This window comes from Sander lucioperca, chromosome 16 (assembly GCF_008315115.2).
Source record: "Sander lucioperca isolate FBNREF2018 chromosome 16, SLUC_FBN_1.2, whole genome shotgun sequence".
Taxonomy (NCBI): Eukaryota; Metazoa; Chordata; class Actinopteri; order Perciformes; family Percidae; genus Sander; species Sander lucioperca.
Window position 1 is genome coordinate 14,791,411 of NC_050188.1, and position 16,590 is coordinate 14,808,000.

General features: G+C 42.3%; 1 protein-coding gene across 1 annotated transcript in view; it reads right to left on the reverse strand.

Annotated features, from left to right (window-relative positions):
* Positions 1-15,705, reverse strand: part of LOC116059779 (collagen alpha-1(XIV) chain-like) — a 252,849-nt gene extending 237,144 nt beyond the window's left edge. Inside the window, exons 1-3 of the mRNA XM_035993029.1 lie at positions 15,283-15,705; positions 14,354-14,473; positions 10,911-11,019 (exon numbers count right to left, since the gene is read on the reverse strand). Of these exons, the coding sequence (XP_035848922.1) occupies positions 10,911-11,019; positions 14,354-14,473; positions 15,283-15,330 (277 nt within the window). The 5' untranslated portion in view covers positions 15,331-15,705. The remainder of the gene's footprint in view (positions 1-10,910; positions 11,020-14,353; positions 14,474-15,282) is intronic.
* Positions 15,706-16,590: the final 885 nt, after the last annotated feature.

Genomic DNA, 16,590 nt, shown 5'->3' on the forward strand with positions numbered 1-16,590 from the left:
CTTTATAGAGACTTTTATTTTCTACCAAAAAATTTTCACGCTGGTTAGGGGGTACATGGCTTAAAAGAAACTGTTCAAAGGGGGGGAACATTATTGACAAAAGCTTGAGAACCACTGGCTTAGAGGAATATTGTCTTTTTTTCGGAATAAGGGCAAAAAACTATGGAATAATATGTGCATGTAAACGTAGCCACTGTAAATATTGGAATGATGAATGAATGAATGAATGAATGAATGAATAAAAGATCCCTGTCATGCAGCGTCCATACCACAAATATCTTTATCTCCTGATTAGAAAAAAACTGCCGTCATAAGTGCGTATTAGTGGATTACATCCATAACAATGGATGGAGTTCAATTTTCTTCAGTCAACAGTTGATAATGAAAAGAGCAATTTTACAGAAACTTCTTTGGTTTATAATTTACAAACATATATATACAGTGCTCGGCATAAGTGAATACACTCATGCTAAAGTTGACTAAAGTGATGCTGTTTGTGGCTATTTAGCAGCAGCATTTTGACAAACTATTGGGTTATTAATCATGTGGAGTTGAAAAAACTACAGACATACAGTGGCTTGCATAAGTTTCCACACCCATGCTAAAGTTGGCCTAAAAGCTGCTTTGATTTGCATTGAGAGATGATTTTATGGAAAGTACCCCATGCCAATCTCTAGGTATGGTGAAGGGTATGTGATGATGTGGGGCTATCTAACTAGCTAACTTTATCAGGATGCATAGTATCCTGGATCCATGAAATAACTGGCCTTTAAAAATAATAATCTGCCTGCCTCTATGGGAATTTAACATAGGGGTGTACTGACTTATGCCCCCTGTATTTTAAGGAAGAACATTTATTATTATTATTATTTATATATTTACGATACATTGTTCATTCACAAAGAAAACTGGTGTCCTTAAAGGCTGGATTTTTCCTAATTTTTTTTAATTAAAGGCATTAAGATCAATTTCCAAAAGATGGTTTTTTATTCGTCTTTTTAGTCAACTTTAGCATGGGTGTATTCACTTATGCTGAGCACTGTATGTCTGTAGTTTTTTCCCCCCCCAACTCCACATGATTAATAACACAATAGTTTGTGTCAAACTGCTGCTGCTAATTAGCCACAAAGAGCATCACTGCTCGGGATGTTTTGTTTTTTTTACAGAATCTGCTCTCCGTCTGTTTTGCCTCTGCGCCGTTGTTCATCCGCTAAAGCGCAAAACGCAGAACGGTGACTGAGTCCCGTTAGATTGAACTCCCTCCAGAGTTACGGCGGCGTAGAGGCAGTCACTCCTCCATTTTTTTATTATTATTTTTTTTTTTTAAACAGTTAGGAAAGGAAAACAGTAAGGAAGGATAAATTGTATCTCATCCAAGCAGGAGGATACACACCACAGAGATTAGCTTGCACAGATGTCCCATTAAAAAGCAAAGTCCCATTCTCCTCCTCGCACTCATCCTCATCTTCCTCATCTATTGACGGGCCCGCATTGTGCTTGCCTCGGCGGGGATACGACAGGTCTTCTGTGTTCCACTTACTGGCGGCATCAAAGCGACGCCCCGGCCTCTCATCCTGATTAGTTGTTGGCACCGTCAGCCGCCTTGAGGCCCCCCACCCCCCACCCTTTCCTCTCTGTATCCTTCGCTTATATTAATTTTCTCAAAGCCTATGCTCTCCGTCTCCTCATCTATCCCTCCGTCTTTTCCCTTTCTATCTGATCCCTCCCCTGTCCTGATCTCATCGGATCTCATTTTCTTTTTCCTTTTCTTTGAAATCGTCTTCGTCGAGGGGGTAAGAAGAGGATGAGAAAAAGGGAGTGAATGCGACTTCCTTTTAACTGCAAGGAGAAAAAAGAACAAAGTGCACCAAAGGGGGGGGAAAGGACACTGGAATAGCATCTGTTTACTATTCCTCTCCTGTCCTCCGCAGGAGAGTTTAGATGTACAACACAGAGTGACTAGATTCCCCGAGCTGTACAGTATCCGGATACTTTACAATGGCCGCAACCGGTGTATAAACCCCTTTGGAAAAAGCAACAACACCGTGGTAGCGGAACTCGTTTCCGAGTATGGTCGTATTTCACTGAGCTTCTACGCAGTGTTGCTGTGTTTTCCAACACGTTCTCACTCCCATCGCATCAGAAAACGACGCTCGGTCAGGTGCCGTTGGCGTTTGTTATAGACGCGAAAAGTCTCCTTCAGCGTCATATTTCGACGCGTTTGGTCGGGACTCTTGCAACTTTTGAGCCAGCCGCGTGTATGTCTACGCCGTATACAGCGGGCGTACACATACGCACCACTTGGCGTGTTATTGCAAGAACAATGTGTTTTCGCGAGAAGAAAGCTACGGTTGAGTTTAGGAAAAGAAGCAAGCAACGGTTGAGTTTAGGAAACTTGCAAGGTAAATTGCAAGGTAACGTAAGTCAATGGAGGCCAAACGGCGTTGATAAACACGCTAAAAGCGAGTATGCGTCTTGATAACACGCCAATAATGGCATACGAATTGGCGTGTCATATATACGCCATTTCATGAGATCAGTCTGACTCTTGGCATCACTTTTTTAACGCTCTGGGTCGGGACGTACGTTTAACTGACATGCGACGCAAGAATGGGACTGTTAGGTTTAGGAAAAATATGGTGAGTGGGGTTACAAAATGTACGTTTCAGTGACACGCGGGACAAGAACTCCTGTGGATGTTCAGTCTTTCATTCTACTCGCTCCCGTTGTCTCTCCGATTACTACGTCATCTTACAGCGCTGCGTTTCACTTCTGGGATTGCTCCAGTGCCGCCAGAAATTCCGCCGGATGTCCCTCTTTTCGGCCGGATGTCTGTCCCCTTCCTCTTTCTTTGTGTTGGCGTTCTAACCTCCGGCTGATTTGTGAGGACTATGGTTAACTGCTCCTCAGATCTCTGCAGGGTAAATCCAGACAGCTAGTTAGACTATCTGTCCAATCTGAGTTTTCTGTTGGACGACTAAAACTACTTTCGAACGTATACATGTTCCACCAAAACAAGTGGCACCGTTGCTCCGTCCGGCGCTTAGCACCGCCCCAGACAATTGAGATTGGTTTAAAGAAATGCCAACAAACCAGAGCATGTTTTTCTCCCATCCCGGAATGCTGTGTGGACTAGCCAGACCTTCCTCCGCAGCGCCGTGGAGGAAGGTCTGGCAATGCGAGACTAGTTCCATACAGACGCAAAAGGGTGATTTTTGCATCGGTATCGGACACTGAGAGCCACTGACCAAGCATCAGTATTTAACGAGTTGGGAGTGAGGACGGGTTATGTTTTCACATTAAGACGCAGGTTAAAACACTGGAATAAGGCCATTGTAAAAAGCACCGCAATGCCAAAAACCACATTTCCATGGTCACAACCGTAACCACAACAGCCCATAATTTTCACACTGGCAGAGCCAAATACCAGATAATAAATCTTGTATATAGAAGCAACACATTCCCCCCAAATCTTTGGTTAACTATGAAAAGAAAAAAAAGGGAGAACAAAAAAAGCCACGGGCTGGAAAATAAAATATGAAACCCACAAACATCGTTCCTGTGTTTGTGTACTCATTACGGAGGTGAGCCATCTGCCGCCGTCGACTTCTTTAAATACCTACACTGTGAATGACGCCAGCTGGAGCTCTGAAGCTCTGGTGCACAATAAACAAGAGGCATAAAGGGATGGTTCACCCAAAAGTAAAAAAAAAAAACTTCGGAAAATGCACCTTTTGGAAGGAATTTGTTTTGCTGTGTGTCTGTTTTGTTGGGACAAAATGCATACATGTTGTCTCTCCATATGACACAACCCGAACGGCAACCCGTTCTCACTCCGAACTCGTAAAATACGGACGTTTGGACAGTGGCGGTCAGCGTCTGAAGCGACGAAAAAGGCGTCCTTCAGCGTGTTTGTGTAACGTACCGGGGAGAGCAGCAGCTACACGGGGTTTAGAGAGTAGTATGTAAGGGAGAAATTCCGCGTAGGGAGGTTGGTGGGGGTGGTGGTGGACGGGTCAAATACAGGACTTTCACCCAGGAGACCGGGGATCGTGTGCCGCTTGTCACGTTTCCTAAAGTCGCTTTCTTCTTTAACCGGCCCGTTATTCCGGCGTGTCACAGAACTGTAAGCCCACCCACGACCTTTTCCTTAAAATAACTGCGTCAAAAGAGACGCCAATAGTCCCGACCAAGCACGTTTAGTTAAAGCGCGTTATATGACGCTAAAAGTCTCCTTTAGCGTCAATAACAACGCCAAAGGCACCTGACCAAGCGTCCGTATTTTACGAGATGGGAGTGAGAACCTGTTGCACACGGTAACAAAATGCTATAATGTTTGAACATTAACTATATTATACATATATTTAGTATATTTTCTTATGGTGTTCTGTTGCTGTTTTTGTCTTTGTTATTTGACTCGATGTCGTGAATGAGGGTCGCCCCTCAATGATCTTGAGTGTAAATAAAGGTTGAATGAATGAATGAATTAACTAGGGATGTAACGCTGCATCGTGACTCGATTAAAAATGGATATAAATGTGTAAAGATTCCAACCTTTTGAGAAAAGATTTCATTCGATTGACTTCAAACGTCACTACGTCTTGTTAGTCCAATTATCTGAAGAAGATGGTTTCCATTTATTTTGTTATCATGACGTGGGATTTGTTTTAAACACCTAATTATCAACGTTGTTTAAAGGTGCCGTAGGTAAGATTGTGAAGATCCAGGACTTAACCAAAAAATTTGAACATCAACAACTTCTCAGTCCCTCCCCCCTTTCCGCTAAAGCCCAAAACAGTCTCCTAAGCCCCTCCCCCCACAAGGTAGAGTGAATCCCTGTGCATGAGCAGTGATTGACACGCAGTTAGACACCCCCCCCCGGCCCTGATTGGTGCATCTGGTGATTATCTTTTTTAATTACCTGCTTCATGTAGTTCTACTCGAACATAGGGTCAGTTTCAGCAACTATGACAGAAAGTTAGTTTTGTAAGTCTTACCTACTGCACCTTTAATTTGTGTTATTTAGGATAAAATACAATTTCAGTTGCACTTTTGCTAAGAGGACACATCTGTTGTTTTGCACAGTTTATAGAAAACAATTTGTCTGCAGCTAATTCTGTTAAAACAATCCTGAGAAAATCGTATTGTCAATCATATCGTGACTTCAGTGCGTCCTTACATCCCTAAAATTAACGGATTAACGTTGTTTTAAATGTGTCGCCCGAGGTAGGGACAGCTTTGTTGCAAACCACACAAATTCAGAGAGAAAGTGGCTGTTATCTTTAGCTTTTCTGAACCGATATATCCACTTCACTCCCTGCAGCTTTCCAAAACAATACAGGATTTAGTCGAGCTGATAAACCAAAACGCCTCTGCAGCGCTTTTCGGGTGAACCGCCTCTTTATGCAAATCATTATCTGCAGAAAACTACTCGTGTAGGTATGCAAAGAAACTTGAGTTCAGCACAGGAAAGGATAATCCTGATTTCAAATGGAGGGAATGTGAAGCCGGCGCATTCAACAGCAGGCAAATATATTTACACACAAAACACATATAAGGAATACTGTACCAATTATCTCACCAACCTGGGGATGAGAACGAGGGCTTGCATGGATTTTCGGCTCAGGGTTTAGCTCTCTGTCACGGAAACAAAAGGACATTCTCTCCTCTGGAGAGAGCTGCTCGAAGCCCAAATTATTTGAGAAGCAGATTTTTTTTTTTTTTTGCACCTCTCCGTTCCGTAGTGTGGCTGAAATGTGTGGACTGTGTGTGTGTTGTGTGTACCTGTGTGAGTGCATGAATTATGTATGTTTATCCACAACTGGAGGCAACTGTTTTCGGGTGCATGCACATAAAAAAAAAAAAAAAAAATCCATGTGGCTTTGGTGGTGTTTTTCTGTCGCCTCTTAAGAAAACCTGCCGGTTCCTTTGCAGCAACACACACACACACACACACACACACACACACACACACACACACACACACACACACACACACACACACACACACACACACACAGATTTTCTCTAAGATTGTATTCTCACACAGAGACAAGTATCGCATGCTGAGCAAACAGCCTGGAGAGACAAAAGGCCTCGCCTGTAGAGATGAGAACTTAATTCTTATCTATTCTTCATGGAGAATCGTGCGCAAACTGCCGAGTGCCGTCTGCTGCCGAGGTTTCGGAGGAGAGGTGTCCCGTCACACCCACTGGGAGTTGTGCGGCAAGTCAGACGTGCAAAGTTTTGGGTTTTAAATCATTACTGAGTGGAATAGAAGAACTTTTGGGTCATTATTAGGTGAAGAGACATGCAGAGCTGAGCACAGAAAAACTGTAAAACTCTAGTTTGCGAGTAGGAGGCTTTGAAAGGATGGTGGAAAGTTTTCCCAACTGTAAGTCACTTTTAGATTGCAAACGTCAAGCGTCTCCAAGAACCACGTTGTCATCGCCAAGAGCACTCTCTCCAATTTGCTAAACAGAGAATTGCAACATCGATGAATCTACGAATTTATGTCTAGAGCTACAATGATTAGTCGACTCATCGATCAGTCGAACGATAGATCAATTATATACATCTCTGCACTCTGTTGACAAAGGTGTGTGTTCGTAGATCAGCACAAAGTCTATTTTATCAGCTTTTCATGTTCCGTTTCAGTTTTGCTGAAAAACCTCTCACCCCCTCTGACTCCTCTAAGACTAACAGAGAGCCACAGACAGAGCTGAGGAGTTTCTCAGTGGAAGCTCTCCAAGCCGATCGTAACTCCTCAGCTTATCCCGGGTCACTGCTGTAGCCGAGGCTAACACACTATGGCCTGGAGGAATGCGGTTGCTTTCAGTTCAAACTCTGGACAAAACCTCGCAAGTGTCCTCATCGTGACAGACGTACTCTGTTGCACAAGCGTCAGGCTGTACAGACTTTGAAAAGACTGCAGTCCGACACCATCTCACACCTGAAGACCATGTAACGGTAAAGGCTGTCATCATTTGTAAAGACCGGGGATCTTGCAGGGTCACAAATTGCAGGACTACAAAAAAGTAGTTTTTCATTTGGAAAAATGCAACCAAGCTAGCTAGCTACCTGCTAGCGTTAGCTGGTAACTTAAGGGAAAGTTTGCAGATTTTCTGTTCTGCCGTACGTGCAGACGAACGGCGGTAGTAACCGGAGGTCTGCGTTCATCCGCCGGTAAAACTCCCGTTGGATGACAGGCTTCAGAAGGGTCGAAAATCAGCAAATTATGGTTGAAGACCATTTGGAAAAACAAAGAAGAAAACTATTTTTCATGTTCAATCAATTGCTTAGGTCATTTTTGAGTAACATTTGCAGAATATTTGCTTGTACCAGCGTCTCAATTTGCTATTTTTCGTGGTCTTAAGTGATAATATCTTTAGATTTGGTTGGTTAGACAAAACAAGCAACTTAAAATACTCAGAACCCTAGTTATGCAATATTACACAAGTGAACAAAGATACCAATTTTAAAGAAACTGACTTCTGCGTGGACAGAATATCTTCTGTATCTATTGAAACAGTTGTAAATTTTATTTCCAAATTGTATATATTTTAAATATTGCTTGTGTAGTATTCTATTATTATTTCATGTATATTGTTTCCTATTATTTAATGTATACTCTGTATGTGTGCTGTGTGTCTGATATTTTGCTGCTGCAACACCGTTATTTCCCATTTTTTGGGATCAATAAAAATCTATCCATCCATCCATCCATCCATCCATCCATCCATCCATCCCAGTACAGCAGCAGGGTTGTGCCCTGCTGTCAGCCAATCAAAACAGAACACCAATGTGGGTAGCAGACTCGTGATTAACGTTTGCACGCAGACCTTTCAAACCCGTAATCTGGTATTACGGCAGGACACAGTATCAGCCCATGTCCTGACTTCATGGTTAAGCGCCATGTCAGCAGATTTTGTCTCTCCACCACACGGCTGAGCAGGTTTAGCCTTGTTTCAAGTCCGACCCTGCCAACATGCTTTGAAAGTTGGCGGATGCTGGATGTGTTTGGGTGCAGCGTAAGTGCCTAAATGTGCTCAAAGAAAAACATCGATCTCTAGTGTGTTCCCTTCACCCCGCCCCACATTCTTTTACAAGATGTAACAACCAACACAAGACTGATAACAGATTCAAAACCTTATCTTAGATCCATAATGAGATTCTTTTACAAAAACAGAAATCGCACTCAGCACACCCAACTAATTTAAGATCATGATTATATCAATCATCATTTGCATTCCAAGAGAAAAGGTCCACTTGATATAAAGGAGTGTATAAGATTGTTAATGATGATAATAACAGGGTTAAGGAGAAGCATCTTTATCCGTTAATAAGTGAGGTTATGTGTTAACTGCTCAATAAATTGCATGAGTTAAATAGTGTGAAAGACGATCTCAGCATATGGATTGGTAACAGCAATAAAAAAGGGAAAGAATAAGTACACAAAGAGCTCTTCGTGTACTTCTCTCGTCTTACAGACAGCGAGGCGCTGTAGGTAAACACACAAATGCTGTGAAGTTAATGTATGATGTATGGGAGCAAAAGGGACGTTCATCAAAAAACTGCTTCAGGCAAAGTTAGGAATATATATACCCACATTTCAAGAATCACATTGGGGGACTAGTGGAGATTTCAAATCTGTAACTTGAGTTACACAGAAATCTGTCATTAGAGTGCCCCTTGAACACGTCCCCAAATAAATGAATAAATCAGTTACACACAAGAGCGGATTAATTACGGAGGTGACAGACTGTGTCGCAGCAACACAAGTTTGTCTCGCAGACAGTAAAACCTGAGTCCTCATTATGATTTTGGCAGCAAGGCTTTTCCCTTTGAGACACAAAAAAAAAAAAAAAAAACATGAGGGAAATCGCACATTAAAAAAAGGATGAAAACAACGACTTAATAAGAACAAATCCTTTCGAATAAAAGTCAAATGTCTTCGGAGCAAAGCTGCACATCAACATTGCCACAAAGTGAAGAATTAAACATGCTGAATAAAACACTGCGTGCAAAAGGATGATGCCTGCATTTACAGAACAGAGCCACACTGAGGTTTACCGGCTCAGCAATGAGCTTACCATCTTCATCATTATGCTGAAAGCAGATAAGCGTCGCGTGATTTCTAGCCCTGTTTGGCCCCATTGTGGAAACAACCAATTCCTCTGTCAAGTAAATAAGTAATAAACCCTGCTAAGAACCATAACCATATAGAAGCAACGGATGCTTTTACATATCTAGGTATTACACTGGACCAGACACCGTCAGGATATTCCACTGTAGAGAAATGACTGAACAAGAGAGGCTGCAAATTGAAATTCTTATACCGTAATACAAGGCAGTTTGACTCCAAAATAAAAAATAAAAGCACTCAGCACTCATTCAGTGCCATTTTGACTATGCATGCTCAGCGTGGTACAGTGGCCTGACAATGAAAATGAAAAATAAGACGCAGGTTATCGAAACAATATGATCCGCTTCATACTGTGTAAACCTTCCAGGTATCATGTTGGAATTAATGGATTTAAGAGGGTAGAGTTCTTGCCTGTAAATCTTAGGGTTGAACAACTTAACCTCAATCATTTGTACAATAACATTAATGCTGTAGCCCCGGAGTATTTGGGATTTCAGATTCTGATGGTGCACACTCAACATGCCCATGAGACTAGGGCCAGTGTCCGTTCATGGAAGGTGCCATGTGTGAATGCCGAAGCAAGAAAATCCTTTTTTTAAATACAGGAATTATTTGATGGAATAGTCTTCCACTTAATATTAAAATGGCAGAAACGAAAAGGGATTTTAAACATAAAGTTACAGTTTACTTGTGGAATAAAATGGATAATTAGGGGAAAATAGACTCTAGACTGGGGACCGGGTAATTTGTTGCTTTGTAGCTCATGGTGTTCTATCTGGTACTTTTGATCTGTAGTTTTTTTTCTTCCTTCATTTTTACCCTTAGAAGGGCTGTATGAGTTTGCCATGTGTTGTAAGTCCTGTTCTCTTCCATCAGGGACCATGTCGGAAAAAAGTGTTCGTCGCTTTTACATGTCATCCCTTGGATCCTCTTGTCTTTCTGTATCCATAAATAATAGACCAAACGGGAAACGTTAGGAAACCCTGCTACGAATCACGATGGGAAACCCGAGGCAACCATGCTCGGCTCTTTGGTAGGTGGCCTTGTTTGGCCTCCGAGTCGAACGACCCAGGTTGCCCAAGAAAACTGAAGATCAAAGTAACCACGGATACAACCACTAAAACCTGAAGACATGTTGGCCCCGTTTGGCACTGTGGGAATCCCTGGTGTTCCCAATTTGACACCAATGTAGAACAGGGGGGTTTTTCCCTATCAGTATAAAAGGCTTAGACGCAGCACCCAAGCCGTTTTGGGCACTACCTAAGATCCGGTCTAATGACTGTAGTTGGTCCCCAGTGGACTTCTTTAGCAAGTCTTGTCTTTAGGCTTTTTGAGTTTTATGTATTTATTATCTGCTCTAGCTTTTCCAACATTTTAGACTCAGATATGGTGATGATATTGGTCCAAAATGATGTGAAATTGCATTTATTTTATTGAATTCTTTTTTGAGGGAGGACACTTAAACCCCCCGTCCACCAAAATAAGTGCATATAATTCTTCCACAAATGGAGGGAAAACACTGCAGAAAGCATTACATAGGCCTATAACTCCAGTTATCCTTGTTTAAGGATCAGCTAGCCCAGTTTATAGCTCTATATGGAGCCACTCTGGCGTACCCGGTAGGTTACCATTAGGAAACCTCATGGTTAGCCCTGTTGGCCGTTATAAAAAAGGCTTGGCCTCGTTTGGTCCTGCGTAGCTGCGTGGTAAACCTCGTTGACCCTGTTGGCTCCTGAGTGGAAAGCGTGCTAGTGGAGGCACTTACCTTGACCCCGTGCTGGCTGAGGGAACAGAGAGACGAGGACGAAGCCCAGCACGCAGACGCTCAGTCTGACTGAGAACTGCATCCTGGAAGCAGCAGACAGGAGGGCACAGCACACCTGAAGGAGAGAGGAGGGGGCGGGAAAAGACAGGTGAGTAACGGCCAATTTATGCTTCAGCGTTAAATCGACGCCGTGGGTAGACCGCAACAACTGTGATTACGTAGGCTACGGCGAGAGCTCTGCGAAGAGGCTCTGCAGAAGCATGAATCCCGCTTAAGGAGCAGGAACAGGAGGGGAGACGAGGAAAGTCAGAGAGGAGAGACGAGGGAAGGGGATGGGAGGTGAAGGAAGGAGAAAGGTAGGTGAAAGGATGTGGAAGGAAAGAGCAAGTCAAGTGAGGAAGGAGGGATCAGGAAGGAGACGAGGACAGAGTAAACAGTGGAGTGTGTGAGGAAGGTTGGAGGAGATATGATAGGAGAGAGAGGACAGAGAGACTAGAGAGAGAGAGAGAGAGAGAGAGAGAGAGAAGGCAGGAGGGAAGGAGGAGCAGGGAGGAAAAAGAGGAAGAGGAGAAGGGAGAGAGCAATGATTCCCATACAACTGTACAGGCAACCCAGAACCAAGGCCAGAATTTATTTTATCATGCCAAAAATAACACCAAATATCCATTTGTTTCTTCTATATTCATTCTGCAGCGGCGAGTCCATGAACGAGGCAACTGTCTGTGGCAACTAGTCCGTTAAAGAGACGAAGCGAAGATGATGGCGTCGGTCGCCGAACCGGTTACTACCAGGCTCGGCAATGAACGACACATTAAAAAGACAATTCCGGCGCAAAATGAACCTAGGGTTTATTAACATATGTGTACCGAGTCGACCGTTCTCTGGGATCTGTTTTCATGCTAATCGAATGTGACAAGTTTCATCGCAAACCGCTAATTAGCTTATGACGCTAGTCGTCGGGGCATGCTAAAGTCAAAAGAAATCGCTATTTCTACACCACTAACAAGGCTCAAAATAGCACCACACTTCAACGGTAGCATAACGAGAGTCCCTACATGTAAACCGAAGCACTGAGAACTTTGTAAGTGTACAGACAGTTTATTAAAAAGATAGTTTAGAAAGACTGTACCGTTCAACGATAACAGGCTGGTGCCATCTTGGGAAAACAGTCACGACGAACGCCGTGCAACCAGTAACCGGTAACGTAGCTCAATGCACGGCATTCGTCGTCCGACTGGTCGTGACTGTTTTCCCAAGATGGCGCTATTTTGAGCCTTGTTAGTGGTATAGAAATAGCGATTTATTTTTGCTTTACCCGTGCCCCGACGACTAGCGTTATAAGCTAATTAGCGCCTTGCGCTAAAACTGGTCACAGTCGATTAGCGTGAAAACAGATCCCAGAGAACGGTCGACTCGGTACACGTGTTATTAACGCCTAAGTTCACTTTGCGCCGGAATTGTCCTTTAACGCCCGAGTTTAAAAAATAGCCTTTACATGGCTTGTAAGGAAATAACAGTAGTAACAGGCAAACCAACTTTAAAAGTGACAGATTTTCTTTTTCAAATGAGCACTGTGTGGTGGATCCAAGGCGGAATTTACAGGGAGAGATGAATCAAAACTGTCCAGTGCAACCCACCCCACCAAAAAAACTATTAGAATTTCCTTCACATGAATAAAAGACATTTGCACCATAACTTGATGCAGAGAAGTCACCAATTGTTGCAGACAAATTCACTAGAATGCAGACAGGGACGTTTTTTGGTGCTCAAAATTTCAATTTTGCTCAAAAGTAGAGATCTCCACCCCCCCATGGTGAATGGAGATATGAACAGACATTCATCTCTAGTAGGAAAGATCACAGATGTTATGACCACCCTGCCCCTCCCATCAAATCCCTTCCAAATTGATATCCCATTGGTGTACAGTGCGTCTGTGTCCGTCACACACACACACACACGCGCACACACACACTTTGATGGGAGGGGCAGGGTGGTTATAACATCTGTGATTAATGTCTTTCAAATAAAGGTCTCTTTTGCTACTTCTAAAATATATTATATCACAATTTCTCACTGTACTTGGATGTTAAGCATTTAAAGCAAAGACCACCAGCACAAAAAGTCAAAAGATATTACTGTCACATACTCCTCGCTGCATCAAACATAAAGCATATTAATACGCCATGCAGAAGACTGAAGGTGCAACGAGTCACACAGCTGTGACCATAAAAAGTGCTCCGTTTCGGGAGGTTACGATAGGACTACAGATGTGGTTGTTTTTTGGAGGCAATTTTATGCCCATTAAAACACCTTGCATCTAATGTTTCTCAGAAAATACACATTAGATGTGTAATGACTCAGAAACATACCCTTTGTTTCTAACTAGTACTGCAGCCACATTTTTAATTTCAGGCAATTTTCAATAATTTATTGATATGACCGACAGTTACAACTTGGCATTTTCACGATGTCGGTGTTAGGACAAGCTGTGCTCGTGGTAATAAAAAACAGAGTTAGGATTATAGGTGAGATGAGACTGAGAGCAGCCCTGTCTCAGTGAACGAAAAATCACTAACAATATTCATGAAATATTCCCTCAGGCACTTACAGCGCGACTATATGGAGTTTATGATGATTCCATTAAAACACCTGGCTATGTTATGTCTAATTCCTGCAATAAACTTGTAGAGTATCAGCTTCTATATAATTTAGTTGTTATACTGTGTCATGCCTTAACTTGCATCAATGAACAGGGTTTCTACAGGTTTCACCAAGTCAAATTTGAGACATTTTAAAGACCTTAATGGATGAAATTTAAGACCTATCAAAATAAAAAAAGTCAGATTTCTGAGTCTGGAAACATTGTCTGAAACAATTCCCCCAATTTCCTCATTGCCATTATTTGACTGGTGTCTAGATTGGCTGCAATATTTAAGCTGCATGTTGGTCTCATTTGTAGTCGTATTACAGCGAATTATATTTGGACTAGCGACAGAAAGAACTACAACACCACGCAATTAAAATATTACAAGGAATCAGAGGTAGCGTTACATTGATGTAGGAAAATTAAGACTTTTTAAGACGCCGCGGGACGCTGAATTAGGAGATCCTTCACGGCTTGTGTCTGTGCATCTATACCGGATCAATCACTCTCACTAGAAGTAGCTTTAAACACGGTTGTTGCACACTCAAAATCACGCACAGCCACCCAATTCTGACACAAAAATCATAAGATACATCAGTCCCAATTCACTTTTAGAAGCTGCGCAAGTTTTTCCCTTAATTGAAATGAGCACAGGTGAGATCTGCACGTTGCAGCCATTGCACGGAGAAGACATGAGGTGGAGAGAAAAACATCCCCGGATCTAAAAGCTGGGTTTGGTTTTTGCAAGATGTGTGCGCAGACTGCAGAGTGTGAATAAGAGAGCAGGTTTTTTTTGTTACCTTCTCAGATCATATGTTTCCTGGCTCCGGACAAGCTGGATGGGAAGCTCACTAGTGTCCCCCCTCCCGTCAAAGCGACTCTGATCCACAGTGTTCAGCAACTCTCCGCTCCCTGGACCCTGACGACCACGGAGACAAGTCTGAGCGAATGATACAGCACACTACCGGTCACAACTTTCAAAATAAAAGCCGAGAAAACAGGATGTTTTTTTTTTTTTTTTTTTTAAAAGGCGTCAAAGGAAAATCACGACTAAATAAACAACAATATTAAACTAACAAAAACAACATACATTAGTAGTTGACACAGCAACTTCTCATCTCATTACATTTCTACAATTGCTAAAAACATTCACAGCTTTAGTGTAAGTCTTCGTGTAACGTTAGAAATCAGAAGATGTATTTGTTATTGTAGCTACATAATGAACGACATTTTTAGCAGCAGTTCACCCAGTGACAAATCACAATTTAAAATACAAGAAAGAAGAGAAATATACACACAAAATGATATATACACACACACAAATAGAAAGAAATATACACACTAGCTAACTGCAGACCTAACATTGTTCCCCTTTACAGCATTTCAGAGACTCAGTCATGGAGTTACAGTCCAATATTAATAGCCTACATTTAAGCATGGTTTGGATTTCGGAGATTTTGATTTATGAATATGGAATTTACCCTTTAATAACATGAGGTTAATACATTTTTCGCGACAAAAAAAACGTCGACAATATATAGCGCGTAAAGCGTCAAACACGGAGGGAAAAAAGGGACACAAATGTCGACAAAAGCGAAATAGTCTCTGCCAACTGCCAACTTTAAAATAAAAACAACGACCGTTAAACTTTAACTAATGTCAAGTGTTGATAGGGAGAGTTGGGAAATGAATAAATAACGTTAAACGATTTTCCTCATATGTTCTTACCGGAGTTGTCAGATTATTTGTCCACCTGTCCAGTTCACACGACGCCATTTCTAGTCACCTTCTTATATTCCTACCTTCACAAAGTTGACACTCTACAGTTAATTTAAACATGTAGCTAGCTACACTACACCACTAAAAGATGTTAATAGCTTGGGGACAGTTAGCATAGTTAGGTTAGCCGAGCTAATGTTCTGCTAGCTTGAATAATGTTGGTTAAACTAGAGTTTCTAGCTAACTCTAGCATCTTAGCTATCAAAAAATGCGTCTGGCCGTCCAACATGTCATCAAGGTTGAAAGAAAAAAAGGCGTCTCTGTTCACTATCTAAACATATTTACATTTTCCGAAGTTTGACAAGGATAACGTTACTCCACATCGACCGTTTTTCGGTTTAAATCAAGTTTATCAACGTTTTCGAATCGCGCATGCCCAGTCTTACTATACATCAACGCGCATGTGCGAATTTACACACTAAAGTCAATGAAATAAAACAAAATGTATGTATGTATAAGTGACATAAATGCGTCTCAAATGACATAAGAAACATATAAAATACATATGGAAACTGCAAAAAGAAGACTGAATGGAGTGGGATATGTTGCCTATGAATGATTCAATTCAGCAATTTTTTAATTTGTCTTCAATATCTTATCTTCATCACCAACCAAATATTATAAAGTTTGTTTGTTTGTTTGTTTTTTAAAATCCCCATTAGCTTCCGTCTGTCTTAAACAGAAGCTATACTCTTCCTTGGCCCTCTATTATCTCATAAGAATATTACATAAGCGGGAATACATACATCCATTAACATTAAATACTCCCAGTACATCAAAAGAACAAAAACATAAAAACATCAAAGGTACAACAAAACATAAACGTATGTACACAACATCCATCCATCCATCCATCCATCCATCCATCCATCCATCTTCGTCCGCTTATCCGGGGTCGGGTCGCGGGGGTAGCAGCTCCAGCAGGGGACCCCAAACTTCCCTTTCCTGAGCCACATTAACTAGCTCCGACTGGGGGATCCCGAGGCGTTCCCAGGCCAGGTTGGAGATATAATCCCTCCACCTAGTCCTGGGTCTTCCCCGAGGCCTCCTCCCAGCTGGACGTGCCTGGAACACCTCCCTAGGGAGGCGCCCAGGGGGCATCCTTACCAGATGCCCAAACCACCTCAACTGGCTCCTTTCGACGCGAAGGAGCAGCGGCTCTACTCCGAGCTCCTCACGGATGACTGAGATGATGATCACCCTATCTCTAAGGGAGACGCCAGCCACCCTCCTGAGGAAACCCATCTCGGCCGCTTG